Source organism: Temnothorax longispinosus, chromosome 2 (genome assembly GCF_030848805.1).
Source record: "Temnothorax longispinosus isolate EJ_2023e chromosome 2, Tlon_JGU_v1, whole genome shotgun sequence".
NCBI classification, from domain to species: Eukaryota; Metazoa; Arthropoda; class Insecta; order Hymenoptera; family Formicidae; genus Temnothorax; species Temnothorax longispinosus.
The window spans coordinates 7,976,550-7,998,058 of NC_092359.1; the positions used below are offsets into that span (position 1 = coordinate 7,976,550).

Genomic DNA, 21,509 nt, shown 5'->3' on the forward strand with positions numbered 1-21,509 from the left:
GTTTGCGTTTACTGGAGTTTGCTTAATGCTTAATTACGTGGACTTCTCTGCTGATTAGATATTGTCCCCGCGACTGCGTCGCCCGACGTTGCCATTATGAGAATTCGTTAATTATTTCCCGGCATACCGCGAGCGCGCTTTTCCCAGCGGTATTGTTAATCCGATTTCTTTCTGGTTGTTTTGCGGTATCACGAGTCTCATTTAATTTAGGATCAAACAATTAAGATTATAATGCTATAGGTCGAGGTCGCGCGCTATACTTCTTGGGCGACTAAAATATAGAGAGATGTAAGATATACGATTTGCGAGGTTTAAATTTACACGATAGATGAAATAATCTTAAAATAATTTCTTATAATTTAACGTGATAATAATAGTTTAATTCGCATCATAAACTGACTAAATTTGAGTTAACTATGTAAACATTGTAAACGGACAGATCGTGCACGGAATATAATTAAATATCCGACTGTGTAGTATATTTAAGAATACTGCTTAATTAAAATCTCATTAATAATTATTAAGAAAGTATACACTTCTTAAAATATAGTTTTCTTCATTAGATAAAATGATCTGATAAAGAACGCGCGCAACGTTATTGTACAATAATACTGGCTGATTATCTCACGTTACGCTTTAGGAATATACGGTGTTTGCATACATGCACCATCTGCATATACACGTGTGACGTTGATCAAATTAAGTTAATGGACGATGAGATCGGGCTTCTCGACGCGCCCATGTTAAATATTAGCAGAAGACTGACCTGGCTGCTTCGTTACGTTAAGTTTTCTCAACGCGATGCGCGGAGCGTGCTGGCGTCGCGTCGTGGCGATGGCGGAAAGCAACGAGTTGCGAATACGTTTAAGGCACTACCTCGGTACATGCCGCCTACGCGCCGACGACATTCGCGCGAATCTCTTCTCCGACCCCGTAGTTTCTCTCTACTAACTCCAGAAGTTTCATCTTACAAAGTTTCGACAAGAGACGTGGCAATTGCGGTTAAATTCTTAAGTAACGCCTTCAGTTTAATCCTCGGGCTTAAGACTAGCTCCGTCAAAGTATTTAAGAACCCTGCTTTTATCTACTTAATTAATAATTTGTCAAATTCTTTCTGAATCTTACTTATTGACTAGTAAAGGGAAAAAAGTATTTAAAAAAAACCAGAAGCACCACGTGTACAGAAATAACTCTAATATTATCGCTCTTTACTTTCAGCTGCTCTGTTCTTTGATTAATTTAAAATCAACTTTTCATATTGAATATATTATCAATAATTTAATATAATTTGTACGTACGTTAATATAATTAATTTCAAATACAGCTTTTATGCACATGTAAAGGTTATACTCCAATTTATTGTTCCAGGCAACGTTTTGGGGAATATTGCTCAGCTCACACGCGACTCTTGATTAATTAATTGAGTAATTATTCGATCAAAATTACAGATCGGATTATATCGATGTTCAAAACGCGGTGACCAAACTAATGATGAATTTAATATGTAAATTCCCAAGGTACTAAGCAAATCGCGATCCATCGATTTAACAATGCGAACGAGTAGTTAAATGGATTAATAAATCAAATTGTTATTATGATTCAAACATCATTACTTCGAATTATTTACGCGTTTCAGATGCATTTCCATATATCTAGATAATCGATCCGTACTACTCGATATACTTGCACATGGAAAAACATAGTGTTTTCTAGTAGTCAAACTATATATTTTCAACTTTATATTATTTATTTGCAAACATGCTTTTTTAACAACCGATTGTTTCTTAATAATTAATACAACTATCTCGCGTGAAAATATAAACAACGCATCGAGATTACTGGCCTTAATGCGCCTCGTTATCAGCTAAATTACGGTAAAATTAATGGAATGTAAGTATATCGCTATATTTCGATAATTAACGAGTAAAGGCCTTCACGTGTTGATCGACCGACAATTTATAGTGACTGACAAGCGGCGCACTGTACCTATCGCTTAATGCTCCTCGCATCTAATATACTGCGGTCTGCACGTGACAGTTCCATGGTTTCCGATAATGCCGCGGTTAAGAATCGATAATTATCCTCTTATTAGAATCAAGAGAGTCAAAGAATAGATGATCACTTTTGGCGATAATACTTTTATGGGGAACGTTCAATTGCAGTCTTAAATTATAATATCTTTCCGGTACATGAGGAAATAAGAATATATATTAATAGAGGTTAATTTCTAATATATAAATTCAACTATCTGTTCTTTTCGTCTTATTATACTCTACGTAAATTGAATTGTTTAAGAAATACAAATGATAAATAATATTAAGGCAATTTTTATATTAATTTTTATTTTAATTATCAATAAGAATGTCGTTCGCTTTGATTATTTTTTAGAAGAATATATAATATCTAATTTATGCATTTATGTCCGATGCCGTTTATGAAGTAGATGCTATATTCTCTCTCACATATAATACCGCATTGTGATGGACGTTCGAGAGCATCGGGATAAAGAGTCGAGTACGGTTGGTTTTCAATTCAAGCGTCGGATCAATCACGGGTCACAATAAGCGTAGAATAATGACGTCACGGACCCAGCTCAATCCACCTGTCTATGCTAAAGCGTAAGATCTCAAAAATATGATAATCCTGATTTTTCCATATTGATTTCAATACTTTAGTTGGTAATATTAGACATTTGTAGATAAAATATTGTTATTTAATCATAACTGATGTATTTCAAATGTGTTATGCATTATACTCAAATTTTCCATAAAACATTTTTTTTTAGAAACGTTAAAAGAAATGTACTGTTTTAAAAACCAATAATATAGTGCCCCAGAATTGGAGATATATACATTCTATATGCAAAAAAGATAAACTCGGTTATCTCGATTTCTCGACATATCTATTATTATCCACGAATCTAGATTGTCTTTATTTATAAATTTAGATAGTCAAGTCTGTCGACCACAGATTTTGCAAAGCGTCTTCAAATTTTATCGGCAGAAATGCAGCAGAATTTGCTAGCAGAATATTGTAGAAGATTGACTATAAAAACCACTATTCAACTGCCATTTTGGGTAACCATCTAAATGTTTCAGTTTAAAGAATTTTGTTTAAATAATTCCGAAATGATAGATTCTGCTCAGACTCCGTTGGCAATCTACTGTCGGATTACTTCGATACGCTCTGCTGGCAGAATACAAGTTTAATGCGGATGCAGTTGATGTCAATCTGCCGCAATATTGTGTTTGAATTTGCTGGCAAACCGCTGGAATACTAGTAGCATTTTGTTTGCTGAGAATTCTGAGAATAATGCAGATTATATAACATTTAATTGAATATTGTTTAACAGTTAGTTTTGCAAAAGCGCTCTGTTAGAAATGACGAAATATGCCGAGTATCTTATCTCTCTCGACCAAAAGCCGTCTATGACGATATAAAGAAATTTCACTCACCATACACTCGCCGTCTATGCACACGTCTGTGCCCTCCGCGTAACATCTCGTGCCATCCTCCACCTTATCCGCTAGTTGCACCACTATCGTCTCGTCGCTGTCGAATTGCAGGCTATCTGTGGAATCGCGCGGCATCGTCTTCTCGCTCAACGGCACTTCCTGCCGCGACCGTCTAATGCCGTTCTCGAGAGTCTGCTCGCCGCGACAGATCAAAGCGCACGGCCTAGCCGGATCGTAATGGGGATACCATTTGAGCAGTTGCCCGCTGTATGGCACATTGTTGAAGGCGGCGCATTGTGCCGCGCGAAAATCGTCCGATTTCTCGCAGGGCTGAAATCATAGAAAGGAGAATCCGTTGTCAGGCACCGGGCTCATTAAACGCTTCTATACGACGTCGTTACGTCACTACAAGTGTCTTCGAGAAACCGTCGCTTCGCGGCGACGAGCGACCTAAGTTTTTAGCATCAAGGACTTGTTCATATAAGAATCTTATTTTTGGTTCATAAAGTGTGCTACCTCGGTTTGGCAATCGGTTTTTTTTTTCTGAACAACAGTTTGATGACAAGCTGTCATTGTGTTAATTTCAAATATGAAATATAACTTAGCAATATCGATTATAACAAATTCATTTTCCAATTCTCTCCTCGTCCTTCATTGAAGTTCTTTTAATTACAAAAAGAATATTTTCTCGTCTCAATGATAATTCTGTTAATATATAATAAAAATATTTTGTTATACGGATTCACGTAGAAGTTACTGCATGGAGAACAAAGTTTCCCAATTCCCAGGGATAGCTAATTAGAGCAAAATTATATTCCATTTATACTTCTCGAACTCGAGCTTGAGATAGCGAATCCAAAGTGAAGGATCGACGCCTAAGAGCCTAGAGTTACCATCGCAAAAGTGCCCGCTAATTATCGTTATAATTAACCATTCCATAGTCGGACCGCGATATCTCTGGGGTATTTCTATCGACATTTTCGCCTCTGTGAGTTTACCTCACTTCTCGCAAAGTTAACGAGCAATGTAAGTTTGCCATGGAGAAACGTTCATTATCTTCCAACCCCTTGTCTTCTTACCTATCTTATTCGCATTGTATTTTTCGTTTCTCATTACAGTGACAAGAGGTTGCACCAATTCCCGAAATTCGATTCAATGATATTTGAACGTAACAATCCGAAATATCACTTTACCACAATAATTATTTTATTATTCTACACGAATTAAGCTATTACTTTCACAATATAATTGTAACGAGATTCATCATCATTATCATTATTATTGATAGGTATAATATAATATATATTTTATTATTAAACCAGAAATTATATTACATAGTGTTAATGTAATATAAGTAATTTTTATGCTATATTACAATGTATCACGCAATTTATACATGTAATCAGTGATGGATTATCAATTAGGTATATTAATCTCACATTTAACTCTTTATACATAAAAGCACCATAAAGTAGAAAACTCTGATGCTCATTAAAATAAAATTCTTATTTAAAACTCTTCAGAGATTCTTTAGTAACAACAATACCTCTAAATAAGATAAAGGCACATATATAGAAAGACACATATAGTAAGATTATTACATCGTTATCCATATATATTCTCGTATATTTGTTATTTCAGATTACATTGGAATATGGATTACGTTGAAGTAAATAATCGCGATTAACTTCGCTTCTCAATGAGAGAATTAATTGCGGTCTGTTACATGCCGGGGCAAACTTTTGGTATAAACAACGCCGAATCGTATTTCGCTGCCGCCGCCGCTGCCGCCGTGTATGATAATTATTCGCGGCGTCACACGACGCGCGTCAACTCTGTCCGCGGTAATTATTAAATTCGATGGAAAATATGTAGGTGCGAAATACGCACGACGCGGCGCGGGCCGACCACGTGAAATTTACACGTTACGGGTTCAATATGACCGGCTGCGCAGCAGCTCCGGTCCGAGCGACACGGACGGCGAGGATAATGTAGCTAAACATTCGCCGCTACCATTGTTAGGAACAGTGTTTGTTGTAATGAATTTGCTGGCAGCGCAGTAATTAATTAGCGCGGATCGGCCACCGCAGAGTTCAGTTTCAATTGGGTCGACGTATATTCCGACGATATGCTGAGTTTACGCGCAACATAACGTTCCCGTAAGATATCTACTCGATAACAACGAATCATTTTTGCGAGAGCAAAACTAGAATAACGCTCTCAAACGCACTCATACGAGTATTTACTAGTACTTTTACATCTCAATATTTAACTTCACTTCTTAATTTAAGATATCAATCGGTTATTCCGTGAAAGGATCTTCCGTAAATTTAATTTCGCAAATTTAATTCATCTTTGATGTTCTCACCAATCCGAATTCTTGCAAATCGGGAAATTATGCGATGCAAAGAGAGGCGTAGCTGGTAGTTTCAGACCGTCGCTATTACTACTACCGCTGTTTCCTTCGGTCTTGATTACTACTAGCTCGCACGAACGTGACAATCCGCAGCTTGCTGAGTTAGTCTGTCGTGTTATAGAGAGATGATATATAAAACAGTTTGTAGTTATGAAGCGCAATAACCTTCTGAGACATTTCTCTCTTTATTGTTATAGCTATCGCAATTACTTTTAGCATGATTACATATGTTACGTGCATACAAAAGTAGTTTCTATCAAAATCAGAAGTATCAGATTAAAGAAATAATTTTAGTTATTTATGGTATAAGTAACAGAAAAAATAAGAAAGAGAGTAAGCTTATTTTAGTTTATATTATATTACAAAGTTGCTCGTATTGTTTTATATGATATTGAGAAAATATACTTACTATAAATATATTAAAGATTTGCATTCAATGTGCTTTTAAATAATTTGGATATCAAAAAATAATCAGCAAAAAAGAGTGACAAAAATTTGTGTTATCTTAAAGAGATAAATATACGGTATAGATTATTTATTTTACTGCTGCGCAACGCGCAATCAAATATACAATTCATTGAAAACGAAAGTAAAAGAAAGTGAATGCGAAATGTATCTTAAATACGTTTTTAGCTCGAAAAATTGTCTCCATTCAAATTTTTCTTCTTTCTCTCTCTCTCTCTCTCTCTCTCTCTCTCTTTCCATGAGTAAACGACATCACCAATTAATCATCTTTTTCTGGTGCAGATTTACATAGAGGAGCATTATTCTGCTATATAAGTGTAGACACGACCCCCGGGCATCCTGAATTCTTAATTTTCCGTCGAATTATTCATTCACAGAAGCTTGCCCGATATGAGATAGCCGGAAGAGGATAAAGGGCACAGATATTATTATATATTCATTAACACGAGAGATATAGAAATGCGAATATTCTTCAAATATCAAATAAATATGTTTCAATTTATGTTAATAATATTTTCAAAAAATTCTCGGAAGATTATTTAAATGATAAACAATTGTTATAGACAAACTTATATTATAGATAAACTTTGACTCGTAAAAGATTTTCCCAACTTATCTCCCTTCATCTCTTAGAACAAAACATTAGTTTACGACGTTTATGCGAAATAACCATAATTAATTTGTTATTATAGATAGAACTTTTATTCTTCATCTTCCAGATTTTATAAATATTTTTAATTTTCGGACACAAAAGAATTCGAAGTCAAAACATTTATTTAACAATATAAAGTTAATTAATCATCCAATTCTATTTCTCTCCTTGCTCTTTATTCATATTTTATATATATTTCATTGCATTTTTTTTAGAGAATACGAAAGTTTAAGCAATACATTTATTTTCTCAAAACAGCACCATTATTCATACGCTGTTTGAGGAGATTTAATGAAATCCTTTAATTAAAGCGTTACTAATTATTTCGAATGCTAGAGAGAAAGTTATACGTATTACGATGTTTAATTCGGAAAAGAGTTTCGTCGAGTAATTACGTGGTTTACTTCTCAAGATAACATGTACCGAGATCGACTCGCTCTACGGACTGCAATATTGGGATACATGCACTCTTCGCGGGATCGGCTACGAAGTAGGACCGGAGGAAGAAACTAGGCGAAGCGCCGAAATCTGTTGGGAACCGCGGAAGCCGCAGCGCGGAGTTCGAGCGCTCCTTAACAAGGAATCTCAACTACTCATTACGCAAAAGCGTTTCTACATCCAACACTCTTGCGCCGATGGAAATACCCATGGGGCATTCGCCAGACGTTTCAGCCGATTACGAAACCCCGTGTACTCCGGGAACAATGGATAATACCTTTCGCGCAACACCACAGCGACAACTTACTTCGTCCTTAAATTGACGATACGGGGGTAGACGCGGCGAAGGCTCTAACATCGTAAGTTTTAAGTTCGGGAGAATTAGTTCCACCCCAATTATATCAACACTTGAACGTATAACGATAATACGGATAAACAATTGTCGATATCTCAGACTAATTTACTTGAAAGCTACTCATTACTTTTCATAAAGTTACTTATTAATAAGTAAATTGAAGTTTTATACTTATTAAAATAAAGAAATATTTCATCAAAATATATATCTTGAGAATTAATTACCTCAGTATCCGCTGGTTTTTTGCAATTATACATGAAATATTAATAATATAGTTTTAATTGCTTTTAATTAATTAATTTACTATATAGGTAACACTTGTCAATTAGCAGCTGATCATTCAATTTGTAAGGAGTATTTTTACTTGTATATTTCTACTTATTTGTACGGCTTTGCTGTATATCGTACTATTGTCTATTAACGTCTACACACAGATATTTTGTTGGAAAGAACTCAAGAATGCGTGGAGCGTATGTGCGTTGCGTGCGGTTATACAAATTTCCGAATTCTGATGTTTACAAAATATCAATTTGCCGACGCGCCGCCAATAAACCGTGTACAAATCGAACGCGCGACATTTCGCCTATTTGCTATACGAAGTCAGCGTTCGGTAATTCAAATAGTTGATGAATATTTATTAAATTATATTTATCTGAATTTTTCGTTCTGCTTCTATCCAATGTATAAAAATTGCGTGGAACCACGAACAGGTGCATGTGCCATGTTATTTGTCGCATGCGATTCGTCCGTTTATTTTCGTTGATATTATAGTCCGTAAAAGTCCACACGAACGAATATTAAAATAACTCATAAATGTTTAATCGAGCTGTTGATTATTTTAACTGGAATTTATTACGCTTAGATATACATGGTAATCGAATAAGGTTTACCGAGAGCGCATTTATCAATTTGTTTGCGCTTTTTCCTGCACTCCGTGCAAAAAACGATATTAGATAACTACCTCCGAAATTGTTCAAATACGTTGTTAATAATTTTAATATAAATATTGCTGTTTAAAATAAATTTAGCATAATACAAATTAAAATTGCTCCTTGTATGTTTATTATTCTTTGTCCTATTTCACAACATTTGTTAATTAAATATTTTACAAAATATTTTAAAATATTAATAATATTTTCAATATTATTGCAACTTACTTATCTATTTAAAAAAATTCGTTAATGATGATTCTTTGTTTGAACCAACAATAAATAGTTTCGGAAGAAATGAAAAAGATGTCAAATTAGCAATTAAAAAATTGTATTCTTTTTTTGTTATAAAATATGCACGACAGTACAATATTGCATGAATTTTTCCGAATCACATTTATTCTAATTGATATTCATCTGTTTAATCGTATAGTTATATATACATGCCACAATTTTCATTGCATCGGTGTCCAATTATTGTAAAAGCGTACATATGGAAGCACGCATCAATTTTAATTTATCAATGCTCATTTATTTGCCGATATAATAAACATTGATTGCATTAAAGATGAGCAGGATCATTAATAATTTAAACAATGGATTCCACATAAACTTGGAAATAACGCTATTTTTATTCTCAAATATATTGTATATATATGTATATATAGTCAGTTTCATATATCAAAACAGAAATTTGTTATAAATTTGGCAAAGAATTCATAGCATAAAAGAATTTCATTTTAATATGATTTCCGTCCTCGGTGATTTATACGAAACATTTATTAAAAACGCATAAATCTGTCTGTAATAAATGTTAAACAGTAAGTTTCATGTTTGATATTCGCCGCCGGCGAATGCGTTGTCCGCGGTTCCACCCATTTTCGGCGAGGACGGATTCTGAAAGAAATCCCATTCGTCGCGCTCCGTTAAAATGTCTTGTGAATAGTCCCTCATTGAGGTCGTTTCGTCGTGGATAAAAAAGGGAAAAAAAGGGCGCAACCCCGGGTGACGTAATGTCGCGACGCGAAACACACCTCGAAAAAGTAACACGAGCGAGAGTGTCGTGAGCCCATTTTCTTCATCTTTCCGCGAAGTGACGTCCCCTTGTGGACCGGAATAAAGGAAAACACAACGGTACCTTTTTCCACCGTGTCGACGATTACGATAACATGCCGGCCTTTTCCACCGGTAAGAATTCCAGTAAGGACGAGAGAGCACCGGAAGTACAGAGGCTCGAGGAGGTCCCGAGCGAAAATGCTTGCGAAAATAACATTCTGAAACGTGTCTAGGATGCTAGGGCTGTTTCAAGGGGAATAGTATTTCGCGAGACAATGCGCGCGCTGGGCATTACGATATTTAATTAAAGTTATATCTATTCGTTAAATGCAACGTTGAAAACGTGAGAATCGCGACAAATAAAATGTAGACGATTCATCTTTTGACAGATCCTTAAACACAATTCTTTAACAAATTATTTCACGGTTATTACTCGCTCACTACTTATCAAACTGATCTTTCTATGTCATTATCTGTGTGTTAATATAATATAACGAAAACAATATTATCTATGCTATGCATTTCTTAATTTGCATATTTCTGCATGCTTATTTCTCTTATGTTGTACATAGCTTCCTGGTCTCTTATCCTTGCAATATTTGCTATCTAAAATAATGCACAAGAGAAAGCATCATATCAATACAAATAAAAATGTTCGTTTTATCTGCATCACTATAGTGACTGGCAAATATCAAAATATCTGAAATCAAGTTCGACACCGCTTTGCGCCGTTCACCGATTTTTTCCGTTAACCTGATTTCTCGCGGCACGTTTCACTTTAAGTCCTTCCAGCCAACGAAACGCCTATCGGATTCGCGGACAAACGCTCCGTGAAATTTTATTTTGCGACGTACCGCACAACATCGGTCGGAACGTTTTCTGCGTGCGCCAATCGTTATACTGGCAGCCGTGTGTAGCATCGACCGGAAAGAGAGAGGGGTGGCACGATCCCGAATCGCATCTGCGAGAGCTGCGAGTGAGGAGCGAGGCGGTGCAGCCCTGGGATGCGACGCATACAGAGAGAGAGAAAGAGAAACAGCGCGGCGGTGGCTGGCACGTTTCTCGATTATCCGTATTTACGGAAATTCTGTGCACGTTACGCCCGATAACTTTCGTAACGGATTACTCGACGAAAGTTTCACACCGCGCGCGCGGGCGGAAACTTACCCCGATAAACTACACCGCGCGAATCGTCAATGCAGTCAAATGGAGCCCGAGGCGCGCGCGAGAGACTCTTCAAACAGCGAACGAGCGAGCGGCGCGGCGCTTGCGGAGATCCCACGATCACGCCCAAACGTCTAAACCTGTCACTCCGAGTTTTCCTACCTCTCGGGAGGGAGGACCGATTTAATTGAGTGCGCTACACGCGCGAAAAGGTGGACCCTTAAGTACCGCGTGAAAATACGCTCGCACCAAGGCGCGAATTACACACATGGCTTAATTAATATCCCCTTGAAAATAAATTCCGTAACCATTCTTCTCATTATCATCAACATTCGTTATCAGATAGTATTTGAATCATAAAAAGAAACTCAAAACAATAAAATAGCTACATATGTACAATCGCGTCATGGTACCTACGGGATAAAAATCCGAAAAGGTTTATGAACATAATTATGAAAAAAATTATTTCGCATATATACTTTTATGTCTGAACATACTTTTTAGTTAGTTTAAAAATATATCTGGTTAGTTTAAATATATATATTCAATATATCTGGAGGCACATTTGATAACAAGTTTTCGATCAGTTGAGATTATTCATCGAAACTTCGCAATTTCCAATTTGATCTCGTTGTTACATTGTTTACTTAAAATTTTATACAGCAGCACATATGTAATAATTATACAATGCAACTTTTAAACGTATGTACATATCGATTTGATGCTACAATAATATTTGCAATGTGCGCCATCGGTTTTTGTGACCTGGAAATATATAAAAACGGGAATTTAAGAAAGAGAAACGGATCGGATAACAGAAAAATATGTTTATAGAGTCATGTAATTTCGTAGAATGAGACTGTACTATCGATCAGAATCTAATGTTCCGTCCTTTTGCGTTTCCGATATTACGTACCAAGTGGTACCCGCCGAATACGAATACGATACTCGAATTGGATATTCCCAAATAATTCATTTCAAATTGAGTCAGACGATATCTTCGTGGTTAATTATTTATTTCAGAATGGTCTATTGTACCTCTACTACTTTCGATTAAAAAATACTCGTCCTAACTTTAATCTCGGGGTATAAATAATTTCTCGTTTACGAAAAGATTTTATTCTTCTTGGAGAAAATTTTAAGTGAAAATCTGTTATCTTATCATACGTGATTAAAACGGTGTCGGTGTATAAATAACTTTAAATCGCGAATAGACATTAAATACACGTATAGGTACTTCAACACTCGCAGTTTTATAAATTCCGGTAAAAAAATCAGAAATTATTGTTTTCTCTGTTTTTCGAGACAAAAATTAGGAATATTCTTTTTCCCTTTCTCTCTAAGCGTTCGCTTAATAAAACAATTGCGATAATCCAAAACCGAGAGATCTTTTGGGCAACTGAAATCACCGATGCTACCGCACACGAGTTGCATGGCAAGTCCTTCGAATGCGCTCGGAGATTTCCACCCGTTTTAATTTCGCGAGACCTAAATTTCACTGGATCCTATTCCTGCGAGTATTCAGTTACCGCAATGCAAACACATCCGACCCCATTCTGAATCGCATTGTAATAGTTTCGTCGAATGTAGTATCTGATTTTATTCAAGATTTTTCTTTTCCTTATCTTTCGTTACTAAATGATCATGCAGTCTCGACTTATATACTCATAAGAAGTTGCATAATCGTGTCGCAGTCTATTTATGTATATATTATTTGTACTCCGTTTTCGCTATCTAAAACTAAATAATACATACAATTTTTCTTGCGACGTATTTGTATTAACTAATCACAGTTAAGTAAATTATGCATGTTCTTTTATTTTATTATTTTAATTATTCTCTTTTTAGAAGTCACCTGTCAAAAAAGTAACTTTTAAAATAGAAAGCTTCAGATTAAAACTTTATTATTAATTTGAATGGTACACATGTGGGTAGTAGGTATAGTAGATATTCATTTTATTATTTTTACAACGAATTTAACGGGTACTATTTCTCGTGCCCGATATTGAATCGCAGCTTCATTAGCGATATCGCTTGCCAGGTGGATTTAGGGATTACCGTCGTATATAGATGTTGCAACGTGACGATGTGTAACTCTGGCACTAACCGCGTCGTAATCACCCACGGTTTCGTCAAATTCGCCCTGATTTCACGTGGCCCTCTTCGTCAAGTGCAAGCATCAGATAGCCTTTCGTTACGCAATCGTTACATAATGCACACAGTGCACCGACACGCGTTTATCGGCCGTAAATGCGATTACCAGCACGGAATGTGACTTCCCTTTGTTGATACCGGCTGAAAAGTGCATCAAATTTACGTCACAGTTAGCGACCTTTTCGCTTTCATACCACTTCTGCACTCTCACGCATGAATAAAGCTGGGGGTATTATCTCGCATCTCGCTCGCGTTCTTTGAAGTTAAGTTCAATCGAGAATAATTGGAATAAATTCAAGAATATATATGTTTCTCCTTACCCACAAGATTATATATTATTTTGATAAATTATGTGATAAGAATGTTGTATGTAGTAACGTTTTATTAGGAATACGTTAGGCTGCAAAATTTTATATAATCAATAAAAGATGTAATCATTAAATATTATTTAAAAATAGTATATTGTACAACTAGTGGAAAAAGTGGTCGATTCTGAATGAGTGTGAAGTTGGTCGCACGAGCATAACGAGTGCGACCATCACACTCATTTGGGCTCGACCACTCTTCCCACGAGTTGTTCATACTATTTTTTCTAACAAGAGCGTGAAACAGGCCGCTTTTCGCGCTTGTTTTACAATTTCATTTCTCCACTAGTTGAGAAATGGCTCCATGTTTCAACGCTTACGTCATCATTGCGAAATGGATCGTTTTGCTCACTCAAAACAAGCGCGAAAAGCGGCCCATTTCACGCTCGCGTTAGGAAATAGTTATTTGTGTAACAAGTGAAGTAAGATGAAAATTCCCGGGTGCGGAGTTACCGCACCCGGGAATTTTCATCTTTACACACGGCTTACACTCCCTATTTTATGTTGCAAGTGCCTGGAAAGTGGTCTATCACGTAGCGTGCGTAATGGGGCACTTTCCATGCACGCGTTGCATAAAATATATTATTACTATAATTATCCTGAAAAACAAATGCATAATAATGAAAATTTTATTCTTCTGTTTGAAGCAAGATTTAGAAATTCCAATTATTCTTATAATTAGGATCTATTCCTCACTCGATGTAAAACTTAGGTAATAAAACGTTAACATTCACGTAGTTTGCTAAAAATCTTATTTTACGTCAAAACAAGAGAGTTTTAGGTTTCCATGCAAAACCAACCCTTGCGTTTATCTCTATTGTATCTCGTACGCTACTGCATGCTAATCAAAAGATGAGCCTACGTAACTTAATCTATAATATATACGTGCTGTAATTTACAATCTGAATTTATAATACATTACATGGATGCGCTAATTAGTCTAGCCGATCCGAGCGTCAAATTTAACCCAGTTTCGTGCATAGATTGTCATTACCCACTGACAGCGTATCTTCCACTGCATCCGTTGCGTGCATGCGTATGTTGTATACGTATATATGCATCGTTCTTCGCTAGCAAAAGCTCTACGTGGACGACGGAATGCATTTCCGCAATTATCCGTTATACACGTTTTTAGTGACAGAATTTGCGCGTATACATATTCAAGAAAGTTTAATCTTATAGTCCTTCTAAAGACTTAGATATTAATTATTAAATGTATTAATACTCAGTGATCTGCAAGAAAATATATTTAATTTTGACGGAAGATTTAATATCAGTTTGCACTTTTCTTTGCTTTTCTTTTTTATTTTTCAAATAATGTAACAACATTATATAAAATAACGGATACGAGATAGCGTCCTGCTCTTTAGCTGCTGTCAGATTATTTATTTGATATCTCTCCCTTTGTCTAACAATATAAGTTTAAGCACGTCTAAAGTTTCCTGAGCACGAACCTGACGACAGTAGAGCGAGATAGGGTTAATTGCAACAACCATCACAAATCTCACGTCTCAGTAACATGCTATTATTGACTTCACAGTGCTGGTACAATAGCGATAGACAATTACAAATTATTACAGACAAGTAAAGTTGTAAGAGCTGGGGCACGCGATGATATATTCATCTGATTAATAATGCATTCGAGATTAGCGCTATATCTCGGGAATTCTATTCAGTCAAATTTCGATTAATTTTGGCGGAAGATTCTCTTACTAAATGTTGAATCGTATCAAATGTTATAGTATAATTCGTGATTCCAATTATGGTGTAATTTCGGTAACAAACGTCCTCTATTTCGGATACGTTGATTTCGAAACAATTCAATGCAATTCGTAGGAATCATTATCGTTGTATTAATATTAAATATCTACGAATTGTACATATTGCGCAAACAGTTTTGATTCAATTAATTTATTAATGCAAATGGTCCTATTAAGTTTTAACAGATACATAAACAAGTAATATTTGTAGCGATTTGAATATCGCAACAATACATTATGGAGAAAAACTTTTGTCATATTTTACTAGTATCTTTATATCATATCAATAAAGATATATAGGTTAAATATCGTATTTATAACTAATATGTAGAATAAGGACAATATATCTTAAAAATATCTTGTTTATAACTTGTGTCGAGCCTGAGAAAGAAAGAGAGAGACAGAGAAAAATTCGTTTCTTAAAATACTTTAAATACTTAAAAGTGATTTATTAAATTAATTTTTTTCACACGGTGTATCTCTTTACATATATACCCGAATCTCTTTTTCTTTCTCTTCGATCGATATATGCAGTTCTTGAGTTTGAAGATAACTATTTCAGTACCTCGTCACTTTTAATAATCTATTAAGAACTAGAATAATCTACACTTTTTTCGGGTTTAAATAGAAGTTTAAATTACACTTTATTGTTATTGCATGATGATGTTATCGAGATCCTTCTTAAAATGAACGCAGAGTGAAGCGCAATGTCGTCCACTATGTGGTCATCGAATTACGTACAAAGTTAGCGCCGCTCCGATCTCTGAAACTGTACGCGACTACTCTGACGGCTTAATTAATTCTCGACTACTGTCGGTGAGTTCAAATTTGGTACAGGGGAGAGCGGATATTTTATAAAATATATAGAAGAAAAAGGAAAAAAACGCGTTATTGTATCATATATACCCGAATCTCTTTTTCTCTCTCTTTCCCCTCCTCTTCTCCCCCCCTTTCTCTCTCCGGAGAATCGAAACTCGTTTTGAGGCGAAAGAGAGATTATCCGATAGAAACAAAATTTTAATGATAGTTTCCTGAACTTTAAATTTTCCGCGTACGTCCAACATCCGAGTTTCCTATATACGCTTTGTATTTTTATTCCATCCTGACGTAACGATATACACTAGCTAAAACACGAATGCGTAGCGCGGATTTGGCAATGATTTCGTTCTACTATATCGAAGCATGCAGAGAGCGGCGACGACCTGAAATATCCCCGCGCCAGTCCGGGGCGCTATACACACTTTTATTGCCGTCGTCTTGCGCAGAATGCAGTTCCGCCCTTTTACCGTTCACGTTAATGTTGTTATCAGCAGATATTCCAGTACGCAGATCGTCCGTCTTGCTACGTGGGCTTGTGTATTTCGCACATGTCGCGATACTAGCATTTTTTTTTTTAAATAAAATAAAAAATACGAGACAGCATGACTGATCGGCTTCATTTGAGCGGCTCGCATCCATTAGTTTTATTTATTTACGCAACGAACACATTGGCATATCCATCAATTACGAATACCTGTCCTGGATTTTTCTCAACAGTTCCGGCTTCGGACCATTATTCTAACTGCTAATTTATAGATATGTGTATCAATTTGCGCTACCAACCGATCTCGGTCTCTGTTGAAAAGAAAGATGTCCTTAAAATATGTGGTATAAACAGAAATATTCTTTAGTCATTGCAATTATTATTATCACAGAACAAAGTTGATAATTACGTTGCGATAGTTTCAACGCGCTTTCATTGTTGACACCCTCAGTGACTTCAACTCTTAATTGACTACAAGATAAACGATCTGATAATTTAGGTATAACAATGTCCTTCATTATTAACAAAGGCGGCCATTGATTAACGATAGAAGTGACAAAATGCTCGCTAATTGGCTTTAATAAAATGGTCGGTGAGATGTAAATGGAATGTTGATACGATCACCGTCGCGTTCATTATAACTGGTTACGCGGATCAATATGTTTATCGCAGTTTATTATTAACTGTCGGTCCGGCTCCAAGTTCGCGTCCCGCGTCATCACAATACGGTCAGTAAATATTGTCACTATAAAACGATTGGCGAATAAATTACTCGCGTGTTAATACCAAAACGCGAGGTGTATCACGCGCGGTAAATAAATTATTACGAATTACGGATTTCTATTATTTTACGCGTCGAGAACTTCACGAAATTTTCTGGGATGCTATGTATGTAATTTTTTTAATTTAAAAAATGTGAAACTTGTTCTCGGTATACGCGGTAAAATGTTTAAAATACGCAAAGTTGTCAGTTGCGCGAATTTATTCTTCTTGCTTTTGCGAGAGATTTGCGACTGCTTTTATGTTAGCATTGAGGTTTCGAATAAATATACGCGGAGATTACAAGTATGCACATTCCAGCTATGAAAATTTGTCTAATGTACAGTGTGCTTATGCGACAGCCTTCCCAAATTTATTTCACACTATGTTATACACAAAAGACTATTAAACGCAATTAATTAAATTTAACTTCTAACTGTCGCAGACCATTGCATAATGGAGAATTTGATAACCACTATCTACATAATCTTCCGACAGTAGAACCATTACTTTCGTAGGAAGATACGTATGAACTTCGCTTTAGCTCACTGTGACATACATAAAAAAAATCAAATCTTTGTTAAATTGGTATAAAAAAATATCTAATAAATAAAGGAAGAAAGAGAGTACCAGAAATATAATGTGCTATGTAAATCTAAATCAAGTTTGTAATTCATTCAGGTGCATATTAAAGAAAGAATTTAAAATAATTTAAATAAAATATAAAGAAGATAAGGATATTAAGATAAGGATTTAATACTTATTTGTTATTTGGATAAATTCAACTGATTCGATCAATTATTTTTTAAAGTCTAAAATCCTCAGTTTAATATATATATATATATATATATATATATATATATATATATATATATATATATATATATACTAAGAAATCCTTGTGAAAAGATTTTATTATCATTTATTGCTTTATGATAATAACGATGAGGTACATCTTTAACTTGCAATTTCATAAGATCTTCTTAATTTATATTGGAAAAATTTGGATATTTTTGCAAATTATAATTCTAAATTATAATTGAACATTTTTGACCAAATCAAAGGGAAGATGATCGGAGTAAAGTAGATTTGCATCAGAATTTCTAGAGAAGGTTTCATAATCCAACTAACGGCTAACGAGCATTTTAATCTAAAAGGAAATTTAATTTTAATCAATGACTGCTTTAGCCATTTATTTGCCGAATAATCAATTTTAATTTATCTTTGTTGGTATATTTTCAATTTACTTAATTCTTTGTAAATGAATTAACGGATAAATATTTAAGACAAGATTATTATCACCTACTGCGTGATTTAATTCATCTGTAATAGATTTAATTTATCTAATTTGATTCACATTTTAATCCAAATTTAAGCTCGCTAATAATACCACATTGGAAAATTGAAAGAATTTAATTTAATGATTTAATTATTTAACTATTATATTGCTCATCTAAACATTGTTATTCATAATATGTGCTAATTTCGAATTAACTCTGACTAAAATAAAATTTACCTTTTTCGTATAAGGAAACTATTTCCAAATGATTCTTTCAATCAATTTAATCCAAATAAAATTTTTGCTTTTTTACATTTGCTACTTAATACATTCATTTGTTTGCCTACAAGCGTTCACGTTTGTGGAAATATTCAGCTTTGTGAATGGCGGTTCTCAGTTCAACTTCGGCTTCATTAGTCTCCTTCCCGTCCTTTGGAATTCCAAAACCCTAAATTAATTTTAATCACTTGGCACGGCCGTCTTATCGACCGGGGCGCGAAACCTCTCGCCGTCTCGCCGCGTTATCGCGTCGCGGTGACGACGGCGGCGGCGAAATTTTCGTCTCGCTTCCGCAAATGAATTTCCCCTGTTTTCGTCGCTGGTAAAACGTCGGTAGGGCACAACCTCGCTGAAATACACACCGCGCCATTACGAGTGTTAACACAGTGCGCCGAGGGAAACCAAAGAGAACCAGGACAGAGACACCGAGAGGGTAAACGGTGGAAGGACGACAGTTGTGGAAGACCGGGAATCTGAATTCAGTGCACGCCTCCCCGTTTCGTTATACTAATGGTGTTGTGTTCCCTTTTCTTCGCTCATTTTATTCGCCGTGATTCTTCCCGACCGCCGCAATCGCGGCTGGCCTCTGCTCCGGTGTAATTCGCGTAACTGGCCCGCGCTGACGAACTTCCTTCGGACCGTCGACAATTCATCGTTTGCATTGCGCATTTTTTCCGCTCGCGGTTAACTGAGATATTGGGATGTACGTACGCGCGCCGAGAGAGAACGAAATTAGCGTCGGGAAGAAATTTACCCAGGGTGACGAGGTTCGTTTTCTAGATGTGTTTTTCAGGTTGTATATACCTAGAAGTAATTCTTTTGAGACGCGACCTCGAGTCGCCTCGTACGTAGCACGAGATTCGCATCGCCTCTAATTGTGCAAACCTGTTCTTGACATCGCGAGAGCGCGATTTACACTAATGAGATAATAAGTAAATAGTCGTCTATCTATTGCACAATTGATCGTACACTGCATCTCTAAAGTAGCCGTGATTACGTGCAATTATGATACCTATGCACATATTTGCTTAAACGCGCAGTCACAATAGATACGTTGATTCAATATACTATTGATATTTGTTTAACGTAAAAGAATATTTCAAGCCTTCAATGATTGTTAGTGAAAATGCACGCGTTTTGCTTTGATGCACAATAATATGGTGATCTCTTTAACAGTAGTTTGAAATCTTGTATGTTTTTCTTTAAATGACTAGAAAAGAGATAGTTAAACCACTCGTTTCAGAAACCCCGCTTTAAATTGTCGTGTAATGAAATATGAATGCAGAGTGATGTAGAGTGTAGAGTACTGTTGTGTGTGCGCGTCGATTTGAACAAAATTTTTGCGGAAGTGGATGTCCGTTAGTAAACATAATAATTTGTAATTTATTAATTATCCAGAGATCGTGTCGTCTCTCGCGTTATTTTTCCCCGAATTGTCAGGTCACGCAACCACGTATAGTGAATTATACGCTGTGACCCTAAAAGGGAACCATTTGGCCGTGCCACATGCTTGTCGCAGCGATGCATGCATCACAAACTGTAGCGAACGGTGAGTGTCAGAATTGTCGTACCACTGGGACATGTCAGTCACATGTAATTCAATCCAACGTCGACTGTGTATCGTTCAACTTTCGAGTTTTGATAAATAAAACGCGACAAACGTGGGAGTAACTAACGGTGGCTCTGATATTTAGAGAACGCCATTGCGCGCAGCAAATTAACAAGTTCGATGCCGATAACGATTCGAAAAGGCGTGTATCGTCTGTCAGCCGTTTCTAAAAATTTGTGATAACTTAATTAGGACCGTAAACATTTATCTTTCAAGTTTACATTCGTGATTATTTGTAATATTGTCATGTTCTTAAAAATATTTATTATAATTACCTTAATTAAAGAACGTGATATTAAAAGTCAATAAAATTCAAGAAATTATCTTTGATTGAGAAAAATCTGCATATGTCATTAGAAGAAGATAAGACATATGTAGAAAGGACTTGATATTAAAAAAAAAATTGTTATTAATGCGAGACAAAGATAAAAGATATCCTTATACTGCAATGTAGCTGGTCTCAATAAAAAAAAAAATTAAAAGATAAATGTGCCTGAGATTTTCAGTTCTTGTACCTACGTTCTACAATTGTTTTAGCTGTCAAATATTCATTCAGTCTATATAAACCTTCATCTAGTCTATGTAAATATGTAATAATTTATGCGATCTCGATAATAATAAACCGGTTAATTGTCGCTATGAACATTCACAGCGCTGTCATCAATAGTTTCTAGTGGCAGACACTATCCTCGAGAATAATAATTCACCTAACTCCTGTCGTCCGCAATTACTTGCGCATCGTGGAATTGCAAGTAATGCATTATGCACGAGTCCGGCGCATTTAGCTCCGTAAGGAAGTTCCATTATTTATCTCCGCGACGTAACAGGATTCATCATTGGCCTGCTTGCACTAAACGCGATATTAATAGCCTTGTAAAACTGCAGTTATAGGGGGAGGGGGGTGTCTAATAAAAGTTGCGACGGCGCCGACTGCATAAGCAAATACCCCCTCGCAAACGATCAAGATATATTTCAACGTGATGATTGCTCATCCGCTTTCTCGATTTGTACATTTTCTTAGCAACTAGCGCAAGCAAACTTCACACGTGTTATATACATTTGCCGTAATTT

The 21,509-nt window shown here is 35.8% G+C and overlaps 1 protein-coding gene across 3 annotated transcripts in view; it reads right to left on the reverse strand.

Annotated features, from left to right (window-relative positions):
* Nolo (no long nerve cord) overlaps positions 1 to 21,509 on the reverse strand; it is a 186,191-nt gene that overhangs the window by 30,101 nt on the left and 134,581 nt on the right. For all 3 annotated transcript variants that reach the window (XM_071797746.1, XM_071797747.1, XM_071797745.1), the window contains exon 5: positions 3,456 to 3,785. In XM_071797746.1, coding sequence (XP_071653847.1) covers positions 3,456 to 3,785 — 330 coding nt within the window. The remainder of the gene's footprint in view (positions 1 to 3,455; positions 3,786 to 21,509) is intronic.